The sequence below is a fragment of the Siniperca chuatsi genome, linkage group LG6 (genome assembly GCF_020085105.1).
Source record: "Siniperca chuatsi isolate FFG_IHB_CAS linkage group LG6, ASM2008510v1, whole genome shotgun sequence".
Taxonomy (NCBI): domain Eukaryota; kingdom Metazoa; phylum Chordata; class Actinopteri; order Centrarchiformes; family Sinipercidae; genus Siniperca; species Siniperca chuatsi.
This window is the reverse complement of record NC_058047.1, coordinates 20,503,940-20,527,332: the sequence shown is the minus strand read 5'-3', so window position 1 is coordinate 20,527,332 and position 23,393 is coordinate 20,503,940. Positions and strand designations below refer to the sequence as shown.

The 23,393-nt window shown below is 39.3% G+C and overlaps 2 protein-coding genes and 1 non-coding gene across 4 annotated transcripts; all 3 read left to right on the top strand.

Annotated features, from left to right (window-relative positions):
- The first annotated feature begins 1,394 nt into the window (after window positions 1-1,394).
- Window positions 1,395-10,983, top strand: LOC122878404 (elongation factor 2-like). The gene is made up of 13 exons (XM_044201194.1): window positions 1,395-1,548; window positions 2,582-2,796; window positions 4,601-4,782; window positions 5,330-5,541; window positions 6,176-6,354; window positions 6,543-6,648; window positions 6,970-7,222; window positions 7,428-7,623; window positions 7,743-8,109; window positions 8,218-8,571; window positions 8,693-8,875; window positions 9,788-9,920; window positions 10,616-10,983. Exons 1-13 carry the CDS (start codon window positions 1,546-1,548, stop codon window positions 10,807-10,809), a joined length of 2,577 nt encoding a protein of 858 aa, XP_044057129.1. The 5' UTR covers window positions 1,395-1,545; the 3' UTR covers window positions 10,810-10,983.
- Window positions 6,820-6,887, top strand: LOC122878410. Its single transcript, XR_006378480.1, has one exon. It is a non-coding gene; the product is annotated as a small nucleolar RNA SNORD37 (small nucleolar RNA).
- Window positions 10,984-15,437: 4,454 nt separating the features above from the next.
- hmg20b (high mobility group 20B) lies at window positions 15,438-23,310 on the top strand. Of its 2 annotated transcripts, none has more exons than XM_044201193.1 (9): window positions 15,438-15,654; window positions 16,889-16,990; window positions 19,213-19,413; window positions 19,864-19,984; window positions 20,147-20,199; window positions 20,306-20,372; window positions 20,606-20,821; window positions 21,146-21,278; window positions 22,650-23,310. In XM_044201193.1, exons 2-9 carry the CDS (start codon window positions 16,910-16,912, stop codon window positions 22,660-22,662), a joined length of 885 nt encoding a protein of 294 aa, XP_044057128.1. In that variant the 5' UTR covers window positions 15,438-15,654; window positions 16,889-16,909; the 3' UTR covers window positions 22,663-23,310. The 2 variants fall into 2 exon arrangements, with proteins under 2 accessions (XP_044057128.1, XP_044057127.1); XM_044201192.1 differs by lacking the exon at window positions 15,438-15,654 and adding an exon at window positions 16,309-16,490.
- The last annotated feature ends 83 nt before the right edge of the window (window positions 23,311-23,393 follow it).

Here is a 23,393-nt window from a genome sequence, read left to right as displayed (position 1 = left end):
TTCTCTCTCTGTGAAACACTTTGTACTTTGTTTTGATAAGTGCTCTATAAATAGTCGAAGTGTTTTCTTGCTGAAAACAAATCTCATGGCGGATTATAAAAAACAGCTGAGCGCCACACAGCAACAATGGCTACAGGGAGAAAGGACGACTGTATCAGTTTTTTCAGATTTTTATATTAACGTGAGTACCGTAGCTGTTGAGCTCAACGCAGCTGGCTATATGGCTAGCTAGCCACAAGTACCTCAGCAAGTGTCTCATAATAGGGCCCTCAATAACAGTAATGTTTTGGGTCAAAACACTATAATGAGCAGATTTACAGTAGTTCTGAACATAATCTACCTTCGACATGACACATCGGTAATATATTGTGATCCCACGTCCATTCTGTTCTTAAATAAGAGCGACAGTCTTAAAGACCAGTCTGCCAAATTCAAGTTGCCCTGTATAAACTTGTACTAGTACATCGGTTATGTCGACCCTGGCCCACTTCTAAATCCCCTCTGATACGCATCTTCGTTATAACTTTACATTGTCTGAGGGAACTATAACATTAGGTAACTGGACACAACTGTCACTAATGCTAACGTAGCTCATCAGGTACTGAAGCTGTTATTTTTCTAATTTTGACAATCTAGCCAGTGACAACACATTAGTTAGGTTTTAAGGACTATGGCTGTCTGTAGTTGTTGTTTATTTTGTTTAAATATGCAGAACTATAATTTTATGGGTTATTGTTGTTTGGACTACTAAGCTAAGATAGCTAATATGTGCTAATATCAGTGTCCATTTTTCCACACTAACTGGCATCTATACCACCTGATACCAACTTCGTTATACTACTGGCTCACAAGCCTTGTTAGAAGCAGGAACAAAATGTCAGACATCTCACACAGATATAAACAAAACATTCATTTTGGACCCGTCAAGATTTTTTAAATGATTAATTTACATTCATAATTTTTTTTTTTTTTTGGAAAAGTAATACTTTTATTCCGCACCTTTCTAAACGCTCTGTGGATGTATTATTATTTTTAAAATATTCATCTACATAAAAATGTTAGCAATATAACCTTTAATCTGTAAATTATGTTTACTGATATGCAATTAAAAAATATAATATATATTATATTTTTAAAGTTATTGCAGGCATGAACAGTGATGAATTTACAAATTCTTTGCAGAATTCATAATTAGCCTATAGTATTCACGGCATTCAGGAGGATAGGAGGATAATTTCCACGAATAGCTCCTTTGACTTTGTCGACAAGTAGAACGGATTTCAGTATACGCTATATTGTGTATGATGTGACAGTAAACTTTGCAGTAAACTATTTGATTTGATTTTTATTTGATTTGAGAAGCAACGAGCCACATGATCTTATGCGTAACATTAGTACGTGTGACGCACAGGCCTGACGCACACGGTATAAAGCCCTGTTTTCTGACGTCAGCGGTCTCTTCCCTGCCTATGCCATCGTGAGGTGGGCAGTGTAAAACTTCCTGTCTCTTTTCTCCACCAAGCTAATCCAAAACCATCCGTCAAAATGGTGAGTTAATCAGAGTTCTCTGAGTAATTAATGAATTATCGAGGTGTCCCTTACGTTATTATTAAAGTATTCGACTGGGCATTTTACGGATGCTATGCTACTTACATGTCAGTTGGATGGATTGTGCTTTCAACAAAATGGCAGCCATTTCTCTCATCGGTACCGTTAACTCTACGGAGTCAGTGAGACTCTAGAAAACCAGTTCTGGATTGTTTTATTAAGTAGTTTGCTTCTTTACCCAAGTTAAAGCATTATGGCAGGTCTGAGTGGTAATGTACCGGTAAACTCTCATGTAAGGGTTGAAATGGCTAACGTTAGGTGACGCTGCGGTGTTGTGGTGTTAGCTAACATTTACTGTATCGGCTCTTTGCTCCAACGTTAGCTCTTGTCCCAATCCAGCTATATTTATATGTATTTGGAAACAATGTGTGTGACAACAGTATTTTAATGATGTTTACTGTGTTGAGGTGATCACCATAGTTTTTGAAGTTGTAACGTCAGCGGGTTGAAAAAGCAGTTTGCCGGCATTTTGCGCCCCCCAGCTCGGCCTGCTAGTTTAGCTATAAAGCCAATATTAGCATTTAGCATAGTGTCAGAGTCTGTACACGTGGCCTATTCGTACCGACATATTATGCCGGGTGTTGCTTGGTTGAATCTGTTTACTTTTTTACTAACGATTCATGGACTGTATTGTCAATTTAGTCAGATCATTATTCTTCACTGGATATTCTGATAAGCACTGACAAAGTGTTCAAAATAAATAACGCCCCAGCTGTAATGATGTCTACCAAACGCTTCCAAGTATGGAACAGTTGAGTCAGCAGCAATTTTCAGTGTGCTGTGGGTGCAGTTAATGAGGTTAAATTCATTCACAACTAACGTACTACTGAAACAGAAGTGCACGAAAACATGAACATCGGTGGCTGTAAGTTAAGAAAATGGGTAGATATTCAGCCATTGCGTTTGCTATTAAGCAATAGTCTTTTGCTATGTATGCACTCTTGACTGTTCTAATCTGACTTTATTCTCTCAGGTGAACTTTACCGTCGACCAGATCCGTGCCATCATGGACAAGAAGGCCAACATCCGTAACATGTCTGTGATTGCGCACGTTGACCATGGAAAGTCAACTCTGACAGACTCGCTTGTGTCGAAGGCTGGCATCATTGCCTCAGCTCGTGCTGGTGAGACCCGTTTCACAGACACGCGCAAAGATGAACAGGAACGTTGCATCACCATCAAGTCTACGTAAGTATCTTGCTATATTTTCAACTGCGCTCTTACACATGCCTCATTATTAAAAGTAGGGCTGCACAATTCATCAAAATCGCAATATCCAAATTGCAGAAGCTGCAATTTTTTGATAACTGTAAAATATGACAAAACATTATAATGAAGTATTGTAGTGCTGCAGAGATGCCCTGGCCTACAAATCTCATTCTCTAAATGTGATACTGACCCCAACAAATGTCAATCATGATTTTAATAGTTATTACTATGAAAATGAAAATTGTGATTCAAAAACGATAATTCTCATTACGTGTAACTCGTATCGCAATATGAATTTTTGTTGTTTGTTTTTTTTTTTAACCCTATCGTGCAGCCCTAATTAAAAGTAAGACTGCATCTGACTGCTGGTATTTGGTAGCAATTAGATAATAATCTTAAGGGTGGTGTGGGCATACATTTTTCTCGCGTAGGACCTGCTCCGTTGTCATTTGTCCAAAAATAAGGCAATAGGCAGCCCATTCACAGAGCTGCTCCACTGAAGAATCTAGGTGGTGGGTCTTGCTTTTGGGGCAAGTCGTAAGTTACTGTTGCCCTGGTTCCCTCAACAAAAATCCAATGGGATTTTTTTCCCATTGGATTTTGGATCGTTGAAGCTCTGGCAAACAAGTTTGACACTTAAATGTTTTGCTCACAATGAGAATCCTTACAAAGATTCAAACTTGTAATCTGATTTTGCGCGCTTACCTCTTCTACAAAAGCCTTTCCTCCTTAGCGTGACCTAGAATAGTTTCCAAGAGTGCGAGTGCAAGCCATGTATGTATTATGTATAATACATAAAACACACTTGACACGAGGCTGTAAAGGCGGACTAGTGAGTAGATGAGTTTTCATGTTTGCCGTGATGACGTTTAATGTCCTGGGAGTCCTCTGTGGTCTCATTTAGCCACTTGTTAGCAACCGCCTTTTTTAAAGATTCGTAAAAGCTTCAAAATGCAAGAGTGAGATATTTACTGACGTATTATGTTGTGGAACAAAATGTGAAAATCTCTTAAGCTTGTCAGCAGACTTTTTTATTTCAGGCATCTAACCAAAAACCCATTCAAAAGAAAAGGAACTGGTGCTAAAATGCTCATTTCCAGGTTTAAGGATTTATTCCTGTAACTCTTAGTCCTCAGTGGACTTGCGTTCTTTCAATCCTTTCAGCCAGTCAAAACATGCAATTTGCTGAAAATTGGTTTATACGAAAAGATGTGCTTTTATGTCTTAAATTTAAAATTACTTTCTACTGTTCCACTTAATTTCTGCACAGTAACAGTATAAAAAACAATTATTGAATTTCACATCTGCATTAGATTTTGTCAATCCTATTTATTGTGAGGTTATGCATAGCAGACTTTTTAGTATCAATCTGTGCTTAACCATCATTACTGGACTGGGAGGAGCCCTGAGGTGGCTGGAAAGTATTTATCAAATCTTGACGAGAACGGCTAAATGTTGCCGTATTGTTTCCCGTATTTGCAATCAATATAACTAACCAAAAAGTAAAAACCAAGTCGTAGCGCACACTATATAAAGAAATAATTTGCTTAAGTATTGCCTACACATCCAGCCAGAATGAATCAACATGTATGTTTGATATTTGCATTTATTTTTAACCGTATTTTTGTATATGAACTCTGGAGAAATACTGGCTATTACAATTAGACATGGGTTTTTGTTTTGTTTTTTTGTTGTTGTTTTTTTTTTTTAATTAAAGCATATGTTTGGTGACATTTGAATTGTTACATTAGACATCTGACTAACAAATTGTTGTGACTTTCAGCGCCATCTCCCTGTTCTACGAGCTGGGTGAAAATGACTTGGCCTTCATCAAGCAGACCAAAGATGGTTCTGGCTTCTTGATCAACCTGATTGACTCACCGGGACACGTTGACTTCTCCTCTGAAGTGACTGCTGCTCTCCGTGTCACTGATGGAGCCCTGGTTGTAGTGGACTGCGTGTCTGGTAAGGATAAGGCTGAACAATCCTCCGCCCTCCAACCAGTCTCTCAATTTTTCACTTATTTATTTTTTTTTTTTCTTAGTCCACAAGCAAAATACCACAGGCTGACACAAGTGCAAATAAAATCAACAATAAATGTTTACAGTGCCAGTTGTGACTTTTTATATGCATCTGATTAACAAAAAAAATATTAGACTGTTTTTAAATCAGATTCACAATGATGTAAAAGTGGGTCAATTTGTTTAAATGTTTACAAACACAGACTTTAAGACATCTGCCCACGGGCAGCCTGCTAATAATTTTGTCTTCAAAAAATCTCCAGTGCGCATATTATTCATTTATTTATTTATTCTTCTCGGAAGAAGTTTCTTCCATTAAAATGTGCACTGCTACAGAAAAACCTGAGTTCTGATTTGGCAAGTGTTAAAAAATAAAAATAAAAAAGGCAGTATCCGTCATACTATATTTACCATTGTACTGCTTGTGTGAAATTAGACTCATTTATTTACTTTCCCATGGGTTAAATTGTCTTACTGTGTATCCCTGCCAGGTGTTTGTGTGCAAACTGAGACAGTGCTCCGTCAGGCCATTGGTGAGCGTATCAAGCCAGTCCTGATGATGAACAAGATGGACCGTGCCTTGTTGGAGTTGCAGCTTGAACCTGAAGACCTTTACCAGACTTTCCAGCGTATTGTTGAGTCAGTCAATGTGATCATCTCCACTTACGGAGAAGATGAAGGTGGACCTATGGGCAACCTCCAGGTGAGTGGCTGTCTAAACCTTTATCTTAAGTGCAAAACTGCCTCATTGTGTCTGGATGCCTGTTGCACACAAAGGACACACCATTCAGACAGGTGTAGTAAAGGTATGGTAGATGGAATGTGCCTTTGCAATTAAAATTGCTGCTTTTCTTGAGTGTTGCTGTGCATCTTGACACCTTTTTTTTTGTGTGTGTGTGTGTTGCCCTTTTATTAAAAATATGACCAGCCATTCAAGGATCAGTGGCTCAAACATCTGTCCAGTGCATTTCCAAACAAGTCATGATCAATTCACTCCTCCTGTTTCTCAATTTATGGACTGCACCACTCTGCAACAATCAAAACAGCCATCATCAGTTTTTAAAAATCAGATTCCTGTAACTTGCAGGTTTTGAAATTAAAAGGTTCAGTTGCAAATATGGGTTATACTATTGATCAAAGGTCAGTTAGTCAATTTTCACTCTTGTGATCCAGCTTAACTCTGGGACAGTAAATTTAAGTAAACTGAAAGAATTTGAAGGGTCCAGTGCCTGAACTGAGACATTAATATGTTTCTTATTAATCTTGTGTTCAAAGTAAAATATTATCAACTGTCTGCATAACTAACTTAAACATTTATGTGTTGTCAACTCTCAAAGGTCGATCCAGTCATTGGTACTGTTGGCTTTGGCTCTGGACTCCATGGCTGGGCTTTCACCCTGAAGCAGTTCGCTGAGATGTATGCAGCTAAGTTTGCTGCCAAGGGCAACACCCAGTTGACACCAGCTGAGCACTGCAAGAAGGTGGAAGACATGATGAAGAAGCTGTGGGGTGATAGGTGAGTCTCTCAATCTCAGAACTTGATTTACCAAATGAAGAGTATGTGATTTGAGGAACGTAGCCAGCTAGCAGTCTGGACACACACAATCACTCCCTCGCTCTAGAGGGACGGGAGCACGCAAGAGATTTTGTTTGAATTTTTTTTTTAATTTGATTATTGTAATGTTTACACCTCATGAATTCTAGGTACTTTGACGCAGAGACTGGAAAGTTCCTCAAGACTGCTAATGGAGCTGACGGCAAAAAATTCCCCCGCACCTTTGTTGCTCTTATCCTGGACCCCATCTTTAAGGTAACGACAGGACTCTAATTTTATTTAAATATCGTTAAGGTACAGTCCTTTTTTTTTTTTTTTTTTTTTTTTTCTTTTTTTTTTTTTTTTTTTTTTTAAAGGCAGCATTGTTCAAAGAAACACATTTTGTAATTAGGTCAAAACTGAGCAAAATAAACTCTTACTGTGCCTGCAAGTGATGACTTCAACATTCTTCACTTTGACCTGAGTAAGCAGTGATGATAACCTTCAGTCTGAGCAGGGCACAGAAACGTAATTTGCACATCCTTGGCTTGGTCATGTTAAATTGCAGTTGACTAATTCAAATTAACTTCCTTTCAGGTGTTCGATGCTATCATGAACTTCAAGAAGGAAGAGACTGCAAAACTGATCCAGAAGCTGGAAATCAAACTGGATTCTGAGGACAAGGACAAGGAGGGTAAGCCTCTCCTGAAGGCTGTGATGCGCCGTTGGCTGCCTGCAGGAGAAGCCCTTCTGCAGATGATCACCATCCACCTGCCTTCCCCTGTCACTGCCCAGAGGTACCGCTGCGAGCTGCTCTATGAAGGACCTGGTGATGATGAGGCTGCCATGGGTATGAAGCTGGTTTATTTTAATTTTGCTGATGCACAAGAATAAAACGTTTAAATGTACACAGCACATGCATCATTTTAGTAATTGCTCATGGTGAGACCTGGGCAGGTCAGTGAGCCAGATGTGGCTTGGATTTGTAGTGGTGCTTGGATTTGTAGTTGTTCTTGGACTCAAACTGATGGTCAGACCAATTTTTTCTTTAACAGGTATCAAGAACTGTGACCCCAAGGCTCCCTTGATGGTGTACATCTCAAAGATGGTCCCCACCACTGACAAGGGTCGCTTCTATGCATTTGGTCGTGTGTTCTCTGGAAGTGTCTCTACTGGCCTGAAAGTACGCATTATGGGACCAAACTTCGTCCCTGGAAAGAAGGATGACCTCTACTTGAAGCCGATTCAGAGGTTGGTGGAACATCTGGCCTGTTGATCACTTAGTTGATATGTATTGGTTAGTGTCAGTTATGTGAAGTCAACTTATCAGATATTTGGTCACATCTGAATTGTCTTTTGCTCATTGCCAGGACCATTTTGATGATGGGCCGTTATGTTGAGCCCATTGAAGATGTGCCTTGTGGTAACATCGTGGGTCTGGTTGGAGTGGACCAGTTCCTTGTTAAGACTGGAACAATCACCACCTATGAGCAGGCACACAACATGAGAGTGATGAAGTTCAGTGTCAGCCCTGTGGTGAGAGTTGCTGTGGAGGCTAAAAACCCTGCCGATCTGCCCAAGCTGGTGGAGGGTTTGAAGCGTCTGTCAAAGTCCGATCCTATGGTGCAGTGTATCATTGAGGAGTCTGGAGAACATATCGTCGCTGGAGCTGGAGAGCTACATCTGGAGATCTGTCTGAAGGATCTAGAGGAGGATCATGCTTGCATTCCACTCAAGGTGATTTTTAAAAGCAAATCAAAATTTAATGGAAATGGTGAAAGATGTAATCTTGATATTATTCCTTGAGGTGAACATGTCTGCATTGAAACTTGTTTTCTTTTTTAGAAATCTGATCCAGTGGTGTCCTACAGAGAGACCGTCGCCTCAGAATCAAGTGTTATGTGTCTGTCAAAGTCACCCAACAAGCACAACCGTCTGTTCATGAAGGCCCGTCCCTTCGAAGATGGCCTGGCAGAGGACATTGAGAAGGGTGAGGTCAGCGCTCGTCAGGAGCTCAAGGCCCGTGCCCGCTACCTCGCCGAAAAGTATGAGTGGGATGTCGGTGAGGCCAGAAAGATCTGGTGCTTCGGACCTGATGGAAATGGCCCCAACATGTTGGTGGACGTTACCAAGGGAGTGCAGTACCTTAATGAGATCAAGGATAGTGTTGTGGCTGGTTTCCAGTGGGCAGTCAAGGAGGTAAGGGGGCCAAAGAATTCAGTGTTCATTGCACTCCGCTAAAAGTCTTAAGTTCGGATAGTGATCCCAGTGATCAGTAGATGTACTTTACCTAAAATTTGTGTCTCAATGTTGTCTTTAGGGTGTCCTCTGTGAAGAGAACATGCGTGCCATTCGCTTTGACGTCCATGATGTGACCCTGCATACAGATGCTATTCACCGTGGTGGTGGTCAGATTATTCCCACAGCTCGCAGAGCCCTGTATGCATGTGAGCTCACAGCCGAACCCAAAATGATGGAGCCTGTGTACCTGGTGGAGATCCAGGTAAGTGTTACTGGAGATGGAGTCTGTATTTTGTTTGTTCTAGTTACCTGATGATATCTGAGAAGTTCATGTTCCCTTTTTTTTTTTTTTTTAAATGCCTCTGCCTTCTGTTTTCGGGTTGTCGTCCCGTTCTCATGAATGCAATATCTATATCAGAATCATGTGACTGCAAACATACATTTATGATAATCCTTTAATCAGTTCAACAATGAATAGTCATTGGAATCATGTATTAATATAGTAGGGGTGTAACGGTACACAAAACTCACAGTTCTGTATGTACCTTGGTTCGGCACATTTTCAGTACAGCAGGGATAACAGTATTTAATTTTATTTTGAAAAATGTAAACATTCAACAGTGGCTCATGGCCATGACTCCTATTAATAACAGTGAATTCACTCAAATACTGTCATATTAAGAAAATAAAACTAATGTCCGTAATGCTCCACCATAAGACTGTTAATGTCTGAACAACTGCAGCTTGTGCTGGTTTACAAAGCGCAGGCACTGACAAATGCACACGTGAAGGCACATTGTAGCGGGACTCAAGAACTTTGACCATATGCTTAAATTCTGTATTTTCTACGACCAAGTATGGCCACATATCTGCAGTGTTAATTGCTGCTATAGCATTAGTTATTGATTTGGCATGGTCTGAATCTGCAGTGAGAGGCTGCCTGAATGCTGTGAAGAGACTCCTTCCAGTCCGTTTTTATTTCATTCTGCTAATCAGCGCGTTCGGGTGATGCAGTCGTAAATGACGCGTTTCCAGGGGGGTTTGGCAGGGCACAGTTTAAGTTACAAAGGATTTTGATAGGTATTTGCCAGAATTGTGAAATCCCATCGTTGACTTGCCTGTCATTTCCCAAGTTTGAGTGTTGTATGTATGACTTCTCTTGTCTACTTTGCAGTGTCCTGCAACTGCAGTGGGTGGAATCTATGGTGTGTTAACAAGGAGGCGTGGTCACGTGTTTGAGGAGGTCAGTGTCATGGGAACACCCATGCGTGTTACCAAGGCCTACCTGCCTGTCATGGAGTCATTTGGTAAGTCCTCATTTAACTAATTTAAAGGGATGTTGTTGGAAAAGCGCAGCTAAAACATTGTTCTCAAACCAGTGATAATTTTCAACCGATTTTGTATTTAGTTTTTGTCTTCCATTCATTTTAGTTACATTTTAAGGAATGGTTTTAGTTAACAAACAAATGACATTTATGTCTGAAATTGAGATTTGAGTCATAGTTTTACTGGGAGATTAGAAATGGCTTTGAATTTTCATATCGGACTGAAATTGTTTACACACGATATCTATTTCACTCTCACTGCTCTGTTATACAATACTGAATTCAAAGTCTTCAGGTTCAAGTAAAATTACAAAGGACTTGAGGAGTAGGGGGAGGGGGGTGAGTTCATTGCACTGAAGGAGCACTATGAGTAATAAGCTAACTGTAGCCTGGAGGGGGTTTTTTTTAAACTCAAGGGCCTATCATGTAATTGCTATACATTAATGTTAACATCCACATCTTCTTAGTGCCCCTACAAACCCAGAGTAGGTAATTTTAGCTACCATATAATCTTGAAAGCCCCTAGCTATTGACCAGAGAGGAAAACGCATGTTCATTCCAACACTTGTGACTACTGCACTCTCACGCCTTGCAACCCTTTATTTTTTATTTTATTTTTACCTGTAATGGAGGCTTGGCAGGAAGGTATTAATATACTTTGCTCTGTCTGTTCCCAGGTTTCACAGCTGACCTTCGTTCCAACACTGGTGGCCAGGCCTTCCCACAGTGTGTGTTTGACCATTGGCAGATCCTCCCCGGAGACCCAATGGACCCTACAAGCAAGCCCGGCATAGTTGTCACCGAGACACGCAAACGTAAGGGTCTCAAGGAAGGTGTCCCAGCCTTGGACAACTACCTGGACAAATTGTAAAAGCCTGCACCCCACTTGGCTCTCGCCTCATTCCTCTCTTCCCAACAAATTTAAGTCTACATTATCGGACTGTACAGAACACAGTGAGCACTAATGTTTGCCAAAAGGATTGACAATAATGAATAAACAACTACAAAAATTGTAAACAATAAATAAAAGAAAATAAAAACTTGACTGGTTCAGGCTGTTTTGTGGGGATGATCATGTGTAAGCTGTTTTTTTTTTTTTTTTTTTTTTTTTCCTCCTTTTTCCCCTCCCACTGCTGCTTAAATTAATCTGTGCTATAATTCAGACAATAAAGGGATGAGGTGCACAATATAGTTTTTATGTTGTCAATTTTGAGGTGACATTTCAGAGCATTAAACATTTAACAGACCTTTTTGTGGCCTTGCTGGTTAACTGTTGAACTATAGATATAAATTCTTTATAAGAATGCAGCTCATAAAATTTTGTTCCCTTAATCACATTAAATATATACTGTCGTGTTTATGGTGGGTGCAATGATGTGCTGCATACTGAAGATTTGCATAACTTGTTTTCCATGATGAAGCTTATTAAAATAATTTCATTGCTCTGTGGCCATGGTTTAAGTTTACTCTTAATGTATGTTTGGTTTTTGTTTTTTTGGTTTTTAATGTTTAGCATCACAAGAATATCAAATCGCATGCCACAACAAAAACATGGATATGTCCAAGACTTATTTCCATTGTGGTCATTTGTGTAAAAGATGAAAAGATGCAGGAGTCCAGGTGAGGGCAGACTTGCAACTAGAAACAATTAGTAGATTGACAGAACTGTTTTTTTTTTTGGGGGGGGGGGGGGTTCTCCTATGGCTGTTTAGCTTACAAAAACATTTGCAGCACTACACAAAGCCAACACAATTACCATAAATAAAATTACTCCAAATCAATTGTAAATAATTTTAGGACCGTAAACTTAGTTTTTACCATAAACCATGATTTTATTTTTCTGACCAGTTATTTTAAAGTGCAAAAGTAATACATTCAATTTTCTTGCAACACAGAACTTAAAACAGAAAGATACCCATTTTAGTACTGAACCTAGGCAGCACTTTCTCTAGCCAGGTGGTTTGACTACTGAGGGGCGAATTCACAAAGAATGAGTTGCGGCCGCTGATGGCAGCACATTTGCGGCTATCTGCGCCGTTTTTAAGGTCCTATTCACAAAAGATATTGCGCTAATATTACAGTGCAAAAACGCCCATAAAGTTATGCAGCTGAGTGCAATTGCCTTTGTTTTGCGTCTGTTAAATGTTCATCTCCAATTTTCTATGGTCCCGGTAAAATTTGTTCTTAAGGTGTACTGAAGTTGCAGATCACATGACATAGTTAAGCAAAAGTAACAAATGCAGTTGCAAGAACAAAACTTTCCACTCATGTGGAAAGAGATGTTTGATTTGAAAGAACTTATACTAATTATAAGTATTCTAATTATCTAATAACTCCCCCTGCTCTTTCATTCGTTTCTATCTGCGGGATGTCTTATTTTTCTATGACTCACCCTGTGTGGAGTGATTGTTATTCGGGTGCTTTAACTGTGCGTCATGCCTGTGGGCGCATGAGAGCTGTTTTCTCTCCTACTCTGCTCTCTGCAGGACTGGCACAGTTCGTAACCTCCGTCTCTGTTTCTCACAGCAGCAGGTTTTATGTTGTTTTACAGTTTCATTCCCTCATGGTGAATATCAGGTATTGTACTGTCTCTGTGCCACCTGTGCGCATTTGATGTGCTGTGAAGCGCTATTGCTTCGCCTGGCTACAATCACTGCTGCCATGATCACTGGAAAGTCCGGCTGTGACGCCCCTTTCCAGTGCGCTTCAGTTACCACCAACTCTCTGAAGACGCAAATAATTTCACTCTGAGTGTGGCTATTAGCGCTGGTTGTGAATTGGACCCAAGGGGCAAATTTTGCGCCAATTGTATGCATATTACCTAATTTACATCCTTGCAAATAGCACCGAGACGCTATTTGCTTGGCCGCACATTTAGGTTGTAATCCACGTGTCCATTGCAAATTATAGTACCTTTGGATATTGTTGTAAATGGTTGTGAAGCCCCCATAAAGGGTAACCAATAACAATCATAATAATCATCAGAATAATAATGCCTTGCATTTAAATAGCGCTTTTCATAACAAAGCGATTAAGGTACTTGTCTTACAAGGCTGGACTAGCAGTCAAAATATGTAACCCCCTCTATAATGCACAGATGATGGCCTACCATCAAGTATTTTATTTTGTGTAAGGCCTGTACTTCACATCATGCCTAATAACCTTGGTTAATATGGTGAAGTTTTTTCTTTTCCAGCAAAAGTTATACTGGGATACACATTCTTTCAGATTTCATTTTCCACATTGATTCTTTTCTAAATTCTTCAAAAAAAAACATTACTAGGGGTTCATCCCCTGATTAGGCTGAAACCCTTTTATGTTTGTGCCGGTTTATTATTATTTGTTGTTGTCTGCTGCTTTGGCTCAAATTCCTGTGAGCTGGAAACACGAAACTTGGCTCAGTAACTGGAAATGATGTTCATGTGCTTCCACAGAAAAATTAGCCCAATCGGCCACAAGGTGGCGCTGTAATTGAGGCCCAAAAATGCAATTTTGAACATGCAAATGTGCTCGACAAAAAAAGCCTCTTGGACCACTAAAGTCCGCCTAACTAAATTTTCCGCCATTTTGAATTTTTTGAAAAACACATTTTTGACATCTCCTCCTAAACCGTAGGTCCGATTGCTACCAATTTTTCAGTGGATCATCAATTGGACAAAGCTTATCAAATGTGGTATAAAGCTTGTGGATATTTTATTTAGTTTTCAAGGTATTGGCCAATGAACTTCAAAAGGGGCGTGGCACAGCACATAAATAGACCAAAGTCAACAAGTTGAGCCAATCATCACAAAACTTACAGGATATGTCCACATAAGAATCTGAAACATGCCCTGAAAGTTTCCTTGAAATAGACCGTTAGGGGGCGCTACAAGGGCAAAAAATGTGTGTGGCATAAAGGCTCAGACTATGAATCAGAAATTGTTTGTTTTCTTCATTCTATTTCTGAAAATTCAAAAAAGGAGATTTCATTGTTGTTGTTTTTTTAACGTCTAGGCCACATTTGACCAGGTCCAAATCAAGCGGGTCATCTGGCCTGGGGGCGTTCTGGAGGTCATACAAAATTTTATTACAAACTATGCATTTTCACATAATTTTGGACTATTATCATTACAATAGTTAGAAAGAAAACAACACAAGCTGTACTTTTTCACCATGCACTCAGACATTAAGAAAAGTGAAACAAATATGCTCACTGATGAAGTGCTATGTCCCGAAGTTATCCCTCACAAAATAATTAACACAAAATAACACTGGTATAACACAATGCTTATAATAGAGGGATTTGAACTGTGATTTTCTCATCCTGCTATAGTCAGGGTGAAGCCACTAACCAGCTGGAGGAGAATTTTCCCAAATATATTAGCCTACTTCTTGTTAAAACTCATATCTTACATTTAAACAACACAGTTGTCCATGCTAATTGGCACTGGACCACATTGACACCAGAGCTACAAAGAGCTGGGTTCAAAACACATATCCCAATAATTGCTCTACAGCCAACGTAAATGCAACAGCCACCTAATAATAACTTTACTTTAAGGTTAACTGGAACTAGTTTCACAGCCTTATGCTGTCAACTGCACTTACTCAGATTGACAGCTGCACAATTTTGAGTTAACAGCGCGAAAACTATGAGGAACGTCAAGTTGACCTCACGCCGTGTTGAATTTTGGGTAGGCCGCCATGTTGTGAGGATTGCGCTTGACTTGACCCTAAGCGGGTGTGTCAGTGCATCATCCGTACCGGCTGCATGATCCGTTCTGCACATGCGCAAAAGTGGTCCTGTCAGTCAACGGGGGTTACAACAAATATGTGCCTGTTCAAAATTACTCGTGATGTGAATGACTGATCATAAAACAATTCTACTAACACTCAAGATAACAAAATGGTCTTTAATCACTGGAAATGTAATAGCTCGGTCCGTGTATCATCAGATAATCTGTACTTCATTTGTAATTAAAAACGAAAAAGACGTAATTCTGTTTTGTTTTAATTCGGTGTTGATTCAATACAATTAATTTAATATATGTAGGATACATGTTCCAGATAATGTCATTATGAAATTGTTATAAATATACATCAGAGTATATAATATAAAAAAGTATACATATATTTATATATTTTGAAATCACAGTGTAATCCTCTGTTATAGAGTTTACTTTTTTTAAATTTTGACTACTATAATACTGTGTTGTTAATAAAGTAACGCTGGCTGGCTCTTTATACATCAATGGGCTGGGTTTCAAGTAAAACGCATTATAAGTATGCACATGTGCAGAACGGATCGGGCACTGACATGTGTCAGGTTTTTTATAACTTCAGTAAACTATTAACTATTAAATTTCCAATTATTAAAAACCATTTTGTTATCTTGATTTGAAAGATTTAGTTTTAGTATTTTAAAACAGGCACATTTGCGGTAACCTTCTTACAGGACCTATATTGCGCATGTGTAGAAAGGATCGGGCAGCCAGTACGGATCAGGCACATAGAATGGGCACAACTGCAGTTCTCATGCCTGAGGCCACTATGGCTTATGAGGCATATGGGGTTTGAGCATGTGTAGTAGGTTTCTGTTGTATGAGGTAGGCTGCGTACACTTTCACTTATTTCACCTTAGCAGTCCACCGACACATTTAAGGAAACACCTTAATAAAAGAGTGGAGAAACATCAAATGCAGATGGTTCCGTGCACCAGTGCTCACTGAATGGTTTGGTGAGTTGAAAATGATATAAAATGCTACGGCCTTACAGTCACCAGATCTCAACCCACTTTCACACCTATGGAAGATTTTGGACCAAGGTGTAAGAGAGAGATATTGATCTCAATGATGTTACTTGATTAAATAAAGTCTGTATATATAAATGAGGGAATATGTTGTGGAGGAATGGTGTTCATCCCTCCAGTAGAGTTCCACAGACTTGGCAAGGAGCACTGTAGCTGTTCTGGAGGCTCGTGGTGGTCTGACTCCATATTAAGACACTTTGTCACCCATCTGTACATCGTGCCTTGTATTTAAACTTTTATGTTTTATGTACAAATAATTACAGAATATCATACATATTATAAGTGTAACCACATAAGACATTTTGTCATCATATCAACCTTACAATAGTAACAAAATAAATGTAAACTATAACGTAAAGTATAATATATAAGAAAAGAAAATCAAGGGGCTCTCTGTTAATATGTATGAAGTGCAAAGAGTATGCCGTTTTTGTACTTTCTTGTTTTTCATTAGTTTCAGGGATTTCATAAATAGTAGGGACGGTCAGTGGTAAAAGTAACTACTAAAGTACTGCACTTAAGTACAATTTTGAGTTATTTGTACTGGACTCCATTTTGTGCTACTTTATACTTCAACTCCACTACAATACAGTCCCTTAAGAAATGTATGAAACTAGGGAAAACCTTCATCCTTGAAGAATTTAGGTTTATGTAGGCGATTAGTTCGAATGTGGGTATCCAGCCAACCAATCATGACTCTCCGTACCGACCAATCATATGCCAGACAGGGTTCTCTTCCTGTTTTGCCGAGGGAATCATATCGGGTGAGTTGGAAGACGTTTATCAAAAAAAGTAGAAATAATTCTATAAAGCAGTCATTGTCCTGAGTGAATAAACATTATTGTATACACGAATATATATTTTCCTGTATTTTATTTTTCCTTGTGAAGAGTGAGCAGTTTGGCTCAGCTACCGTATTATCTGGATATTGTCCGTTGTGTGTATGAATTGCGTACTGCGACCAGTTAGCTGCACTGAACTGCTAGCAGTCAGGTTAACTGTTAGCTTAAGCGGCATCCCTGCGGCGAAAATAATGCTGAAATGTACTCTTGCGCGCATATATATGTATATATTTTTTTTTACAACTTCTGCTATGTTATTATGCACAGACTTCCCATGGCATAACCCTAACGGATTAAAACCCATTATCCCACTTTCATAGTCAATTGCACGGACGGAGATCATGGGAGGGATCAAACAAGAACAGAGTGATGCATCACATCAGCCCAAACCTTCACATTCAGCAGATCAACCACAAGATGAGGTGGGTACTGCTACATCTGACCAGGATCTACAGAATTTGTAAATTGCTTTAATTTTGCCTCCTATGTTGGAGCAATGAAGCTGTCAAGTTTTGGAACCAAATATTTGATTTTGACCATTTTGTTTAAGGACTTAAACTGTTTACACTCATCTCCCAGTTTAATAGGTAGCTAAAAGCAATTCTCACTATTACAACAGCCCTGCAATAAATCCTCTCTTCATAAAGGTTATAATGTTACAGGAGGGGACAAATTATTAGAAATGTATTTAACTTTTTATTTATACAGGGCAGGTTGGCCAAGCATATATGCTATATTATGGCAATGTCCTGTTAACGGTTGAGCAGAATAGTAGAAACAAGGACAGACACAGTGTCGATAAATAAAACAGAAATCTAACCTTAACAGAAAAAAAAAAATACCTCTCACTCTAACTTAATACAATTCAACAGCACCACTAACTACAGCCTCCTAAATGAGCATAAAGAAAAATCAACACCTCTCTGAAACGTATATAAAGTATAATCTTTATTGCAGGGCTGTAGAATTAGAGCAGGGGTCTCAAACTCAAATTACCTGGGGGCCGCTGATCGTTCAACTGTTCGGTACTTCTCAACATTAACTATTTACAGTCATTCTCAGCCTTTCTTGCCTAATGCTTGCTGCCAGACACCTGGCCACATTCGCTGTACGGGAAGTGGCAGTTGAAACACTCAGTATGGCTTGAAGATGGACATCACTGAGTCTGGACCTGTACTTTTGATCTATTGAAGTTCATGGTGGAGAATAGTTTTTCACAAAGATATGTGCTCCCAAAAAGGCACATGATTCGCTTGTACATTCTCTAAAGCTCTGGGAAGGATGGGGGTAATTGTCTCAGAAATTGTCCAAGCATGTCTGCTTTTCCATTTGCCTCTCTGAACTTGGCTTTGAGCTCAGAATTGCACTGCAGGTCAATGAGCTCCATTTGTTGCACACAGGGGGTATTTTGCACGTCAAAGGAGAAGGGGTCTGCAAAAATGTGGAAATTGGCACTGTGTGTCTTGAATTCTGCAAACCACTGGTCAAATTCTTGCTGTAGATTCTCAGTGGCATCAACATATTTCTGAGCTGGGCTTTCCATAACCTCAGTTTTGTGGAGAATGCTTTGACATTTTCAAAAGCTGCAGTGACAAGCTGGCCTGCAGCCTGCAACTTCAGATTAAGTGTGTTCAGCTCCTGTGTGATGTCAACTAGAAAAGCTAGGTCCATCAGCCATTTGGGATCATCAAGATCAGCAAGAACCATCCTGCCTTCCTCCTTGAGGGTCTTCACTTCTGTTCTCAACTCAAAAAAACCTCTTCAAGACATTTCCCCTGCTGAGCCAATGTACCTGTGAAGTACAGAACATCGGCATATGCTGCATCAGTTTCTGTTGATGTGCAATAAAGAACTAAGAACGAACAACGAAAGATAACGTTAGCATGCCAAATGTTATTTTCTTTCCACTTGATTTCACTCGGTGATCAGCCAAATACTGAATGTAAATGAGTCATTGAAAACAATCACTTACACTCTAGTGCAGCTGGTGGTGCTAATGCATCTCTAAGCTGGTTTGCCAACCGTCAATAAATTCAACCAACTTAGAGGTGCATTACCATCACCAACTGGACTGGAGTGTGAGTGGTTGTTGACTCATTTGTTTGAGAGAACTTACAGGCTGGATTTCATTATAATTTGATATCAAGTGGCATGGTGAAATTGTGTGACGGGCCGGGAGTTTGAGACCCCTGTATTAGAGTGTATGTAATAGAGCTGGAACAATTAGTTGATTAGTGGATCAACATAAGATTAATGGAAAACTATTTTAATTGTTGATTAATCGTTTAAGTAAACGAGTGAGTGGGAGTTTTAAATAAAAATACTCCCAAAAAAAGTCTGGTTCCAGCTACTCAAATGTGAATATTTGCTGGTCTTCTTAATCTTCTATGATGGTAAATTGAATATATCTGGGTTTTGGACTTTCAGACAAAACAAGCAATTTTTTCTATTGCCTATTTGCTGACATTTTACTGACAAAACGATTTGTAGAGAAAATAATCTGCATATTAACTGATAATGAAAAATAATTGTTAGTTGCAACCCTATTATGTAGGTATAGTAGTTGTTTACTGAGCAAGGAGGAGCAGCAGAGATAAGTGAGCAGCCCCTACCTTCACGAGAGTGTTGTTCCCCCTCTCTGCAGCCAAAGAAGAGAGGATGGCCGAAGGGAAAGAAAAGAAAGAAGGTATTACCAAATGGTCCCAAGGCACCAGTAACAGGATATGTCCGCTTCTTGAATGAACGCCGAGAACATATGCGGGCCCGATACCCTGACTTACCTTTCCCAGAAATCACCAAGAGACTTGGAGCAGAGTGGACACGATTAGCCCCGAATGACAAACAGGTAGTTATTCAAGTTCTGCAGGTATGCATGTTACATGTATTGTTTAACATAGTATATTCAATACAACACATTGTGAGCACTGGGTATGTAATGATGCTTTATTACTGGGCCAGTTACTGGGCTGGTATCCACAATTGCACACAGAAACCACAGTCAAGAATAGAATTGCCAGTGTTATCGCTGTATTTGAGCTTTGCTTCAAGGAGCATCATTGTCAAATCCTGGTGTTTGATTGGATTTCTAAAATATTTTTCTCATCAGTCGTGTTTTTCGGCTCGATGGTTGTGAAATGTGCATGCTGACAAACATTTTTATGATAAAATCTACTTCATGGCCAATTTCCAAAGAACATGCTTTTAAAAAAGGTTTCAAATAATCAAGCACCTGTCTGTTAGCAAGACAGAATTTGGCCCTCGGTAAAGCAGCACAACCTTACTTGTGCACTGACAGCGCTACCTGGCCGAGGCGGAAAGGGAGAAGATGCAGTATGCCCAGGAACTAAAGGAATATCAGCAGACTGAGGCCTATCAGATCACCAGTGCCAAGATACAAGACAAGAGGATCAAGAAAGGTGAGCTCTACTTGTCTAATATATGTCTTGTTGGTTACTCATGCATGTGTTTTGTTTTTTTGGAATTACCAACACATCACCAGGGCAAATAGCAAGATAATTGTGATTTCATGACTCTGTGCCATGTGAGCTATAATATGCACATACCTTTTTCTCTTTCAGAAGACACTCCATCTGTCATCATCAGTACTAGTTCAGAGTCATCTTTATCAAAGGTACATGACACAGCTATATCTTGTCACTGTATGTTCTGTTTATATGTCATTTTCACATACATTTCAAACTAAGCTAAGTTGCCAATTTTCTGATGATGTCCTGTAGGCTTCTGACCTCCCAAGCAGATTCGACATCCCTATCTTCACAGAGGAGTTCCTCGATCAGAACAAAGGTAACAGACAAACTGAAAACAGGAAATAATCATTCTGATATATCACAAACCCAGTGTGTTTAACATTGCTGGGTGCTAAAGCTTTGACAAAATTCTGCGATTACTTTGTTAGCTAACAGGGTATTTTAACAAGTCTCCTGACCCAAGTAAGTTCCATCTAACATTAAACATATCATGTAAGACATAATTTTATACTCATCAAATCCCGTTGTATTGTCTCTTTGTGGTTTCAGCTCGAGAGGCCGAGTTGCGACGGCTTCGTAAGGCCAACATTGAGTTTGAAGAGCAGAATGCAGTGCTTCAGCGGCACATTAAGGACATGTACAACGCTAAAGAGCGCCTGGAGGCTGAACTGGGGCTGGACGAGAAGCGTACCCAGGCTCTTCACCAACACTTGCTGGCCATTAAACACACATTGGTCAACAGTCTGTCATCAGTCCCCCTGCCAGGTCAGCAGTCAGTTGGCTGTATTTAGTCGGAGGACAAATGCAAGAGGGAAGATAGATGAGGCAGACAACATATTTGGTCAATAATATGCTAGATGTTTTTTGTTTAGTCCCATAGTATAAATGCAATGATAATGTTAGCATTGTGAAATGACCAGTTCACTTGAGTCTACAATATCTGGCTATAATAACATGTTAATATTCATTAACACTCCTAAGAACACTAATACTCATAAGAATTGGATTGCCATATCAGCGCTTAAATTCCATGATATTTCACCTTAAGAGCATGTGTGGATTAAATTCTTCGGTGTCTTTTCTGAACAGGTACAGGCGAGACAGCGTCTCTTGGGAACCTGGACTCATACCTGAGTCGTCTTAGTGGAGTGCTAGAAGGAAACCCCCACAAACATCGTGCCCTGCTGTCCCAGCTTTGCGAATTACTCTCTCATCTAGACAGGTAACTAATGTCTCCCAGACTCAACCTGGTAGGGTTGAAACATAAAAAAAGAAGATTGGGAGCTATAATCCAGTGTACTGATGCTTCTTCTTCTTCTAATGAATCCCCTATCCTTCACCTTGCCTAAATATAGGATTGAATGTGCACACAGTCATCTTTTCTCCATCAAAGCATTAAGGTTAAACCTGATTTTTTTAAACATGTATAATTCTATGTGCTAAACTGGGTTTAAATGTTTCATCATCATTAGGAGTGGTTGCTAAAATATTGGGCTTCATGCAAGAACATTTTTGTATTCTTATCCTAAACTTCTCTTACTTTTTTCGTGAGACTTGCTTGTATGAGCGTTCCCAGTCAGATTCACCAAACTCTCTCAACTGAATGCCACCTGTTCATGAGGAGATGTGCGTTCAAGCGATTTGATCATTAGCATAATTAACGCCCCTAAGATTGCAGTTAGCAGTGTAAGTGTAGTAGTATTAGAGGAGCCAAAACAGTTAGACAATATTAATAGTACAACTGCCAACAACGTGACAGACATGAAGAGGGAATGGTTTAACATAAAAAAAGAAACATCTTTCTTAAGCAAAGCGGTCCATGACTAATATGAGAGGCGGTCAAGGGGAGGTGACAGTCATCGAGATAATAGACGAGAGAATATTACAGCCTACAGTAGGTGATGTTAACACTGTCAGGTGCAACAGAGGATAATACTGGACAGCGACCTGCTTAAGGACCCTGATGTAGCTGTTGGAGGGAGAGAATTTTCCAACAACTGCCAAAAGTATAAGTTTCTCTGCCAAAATATGCCAATAAAATCATGAATTAATTTTGGTTTTAAATTCAAACTGCAAATTCATTCAGATGAAGCCATTATATTTCTTAAGTCTAACAAGTGTCTTTTCCTGTGAAGAAAGGCAGACTATCCCTCCGGTCTGGACCGCTTGTACATTTTGTTCATACAAGAGAAAAAAATGTCTTCATTGGTCAAACTGTTAAGTCATTTTCAAATGTCTAGGCTCTCTTTGCCATCGATCAGATGCCTTCATCCCCCTAAGTGCAGAATCTACAAGAGTGTAATTTCTTATCTACTGCAGTATTAGTAATCCTCCAAGTCATTACACAGACGATTGCTTTACCTGTGAGTCCATAGATGAGTAGTATAAAGTGTATGGTCAGGTCTGAAGCAGGTTTGTGGTGCCAGCTCAGATAAACTTGGTTAACTGCCTGACAAGGAGCAAATTGTTTTAGAAAACATCCATTATTATTACCATTTTTCATTTAAATGTGGTTGTAATTCTTTCAAGCCTCGAAGCCCATATATGTTTATTCCTGAATATTTTCTAACTTCATGCTTTTATGTATTGTCAGTGAGAAGCTATGAGGAGACTCCAGCTGGAGACCCTTTCATTCCTGCATCAGAGGGACACATGGCAGTGGTATTAGTTCAAGTCAGTGCCATTCAACAGAGCATATGAATAGCTCAAGGATAGTAAAGGCAAGGGTACAAACACTTCAAAAGACCACACACACAGTCCATATCTACATGCCTCTTCTTAATGAATATGTGTATTCTGTAGAATATGTGTATTCATGCACATGAGTTTTTTTGTGAATGTAAATCTGTGTGGCAATGTTGAGGGTTTTTACAGTTCAGGGATTTCATTAAATGTAATGTAATTTGATCTTCTGAACTGCTTTAATTAAGTACATTTGGATAAAAATCTTATTGTGTAGTATCAGCAGGACCATGACCTGCCCGGTAAGACAAGCCTAATTATTGGTTTACAATAAATGCCATTTGGCGTTTGGTGGGTGGGGAATGTGTACATAGTGTTATTTAGAATGCATGAAAAAAAACTGGAAGGGGTGAAAATTAAATGTTGGGGTATACATGTTTGAATTTACATTGATAATGGCAGGTTGTTGAATGGACAAGCAGTTTCACATGTTGTCAGAATATTATATATTTGTGAAGTATATTTGTATTTTTTATGTTCATTAAACCATACTGAAAATGTTTCCAACAAAAGTTGAATGTGTGCAGTTTTGCTTTTTTTTGAATAGTTGTGAAACACTCTATGTACTCTAATTATTCAAAATGCCCCATCTCAA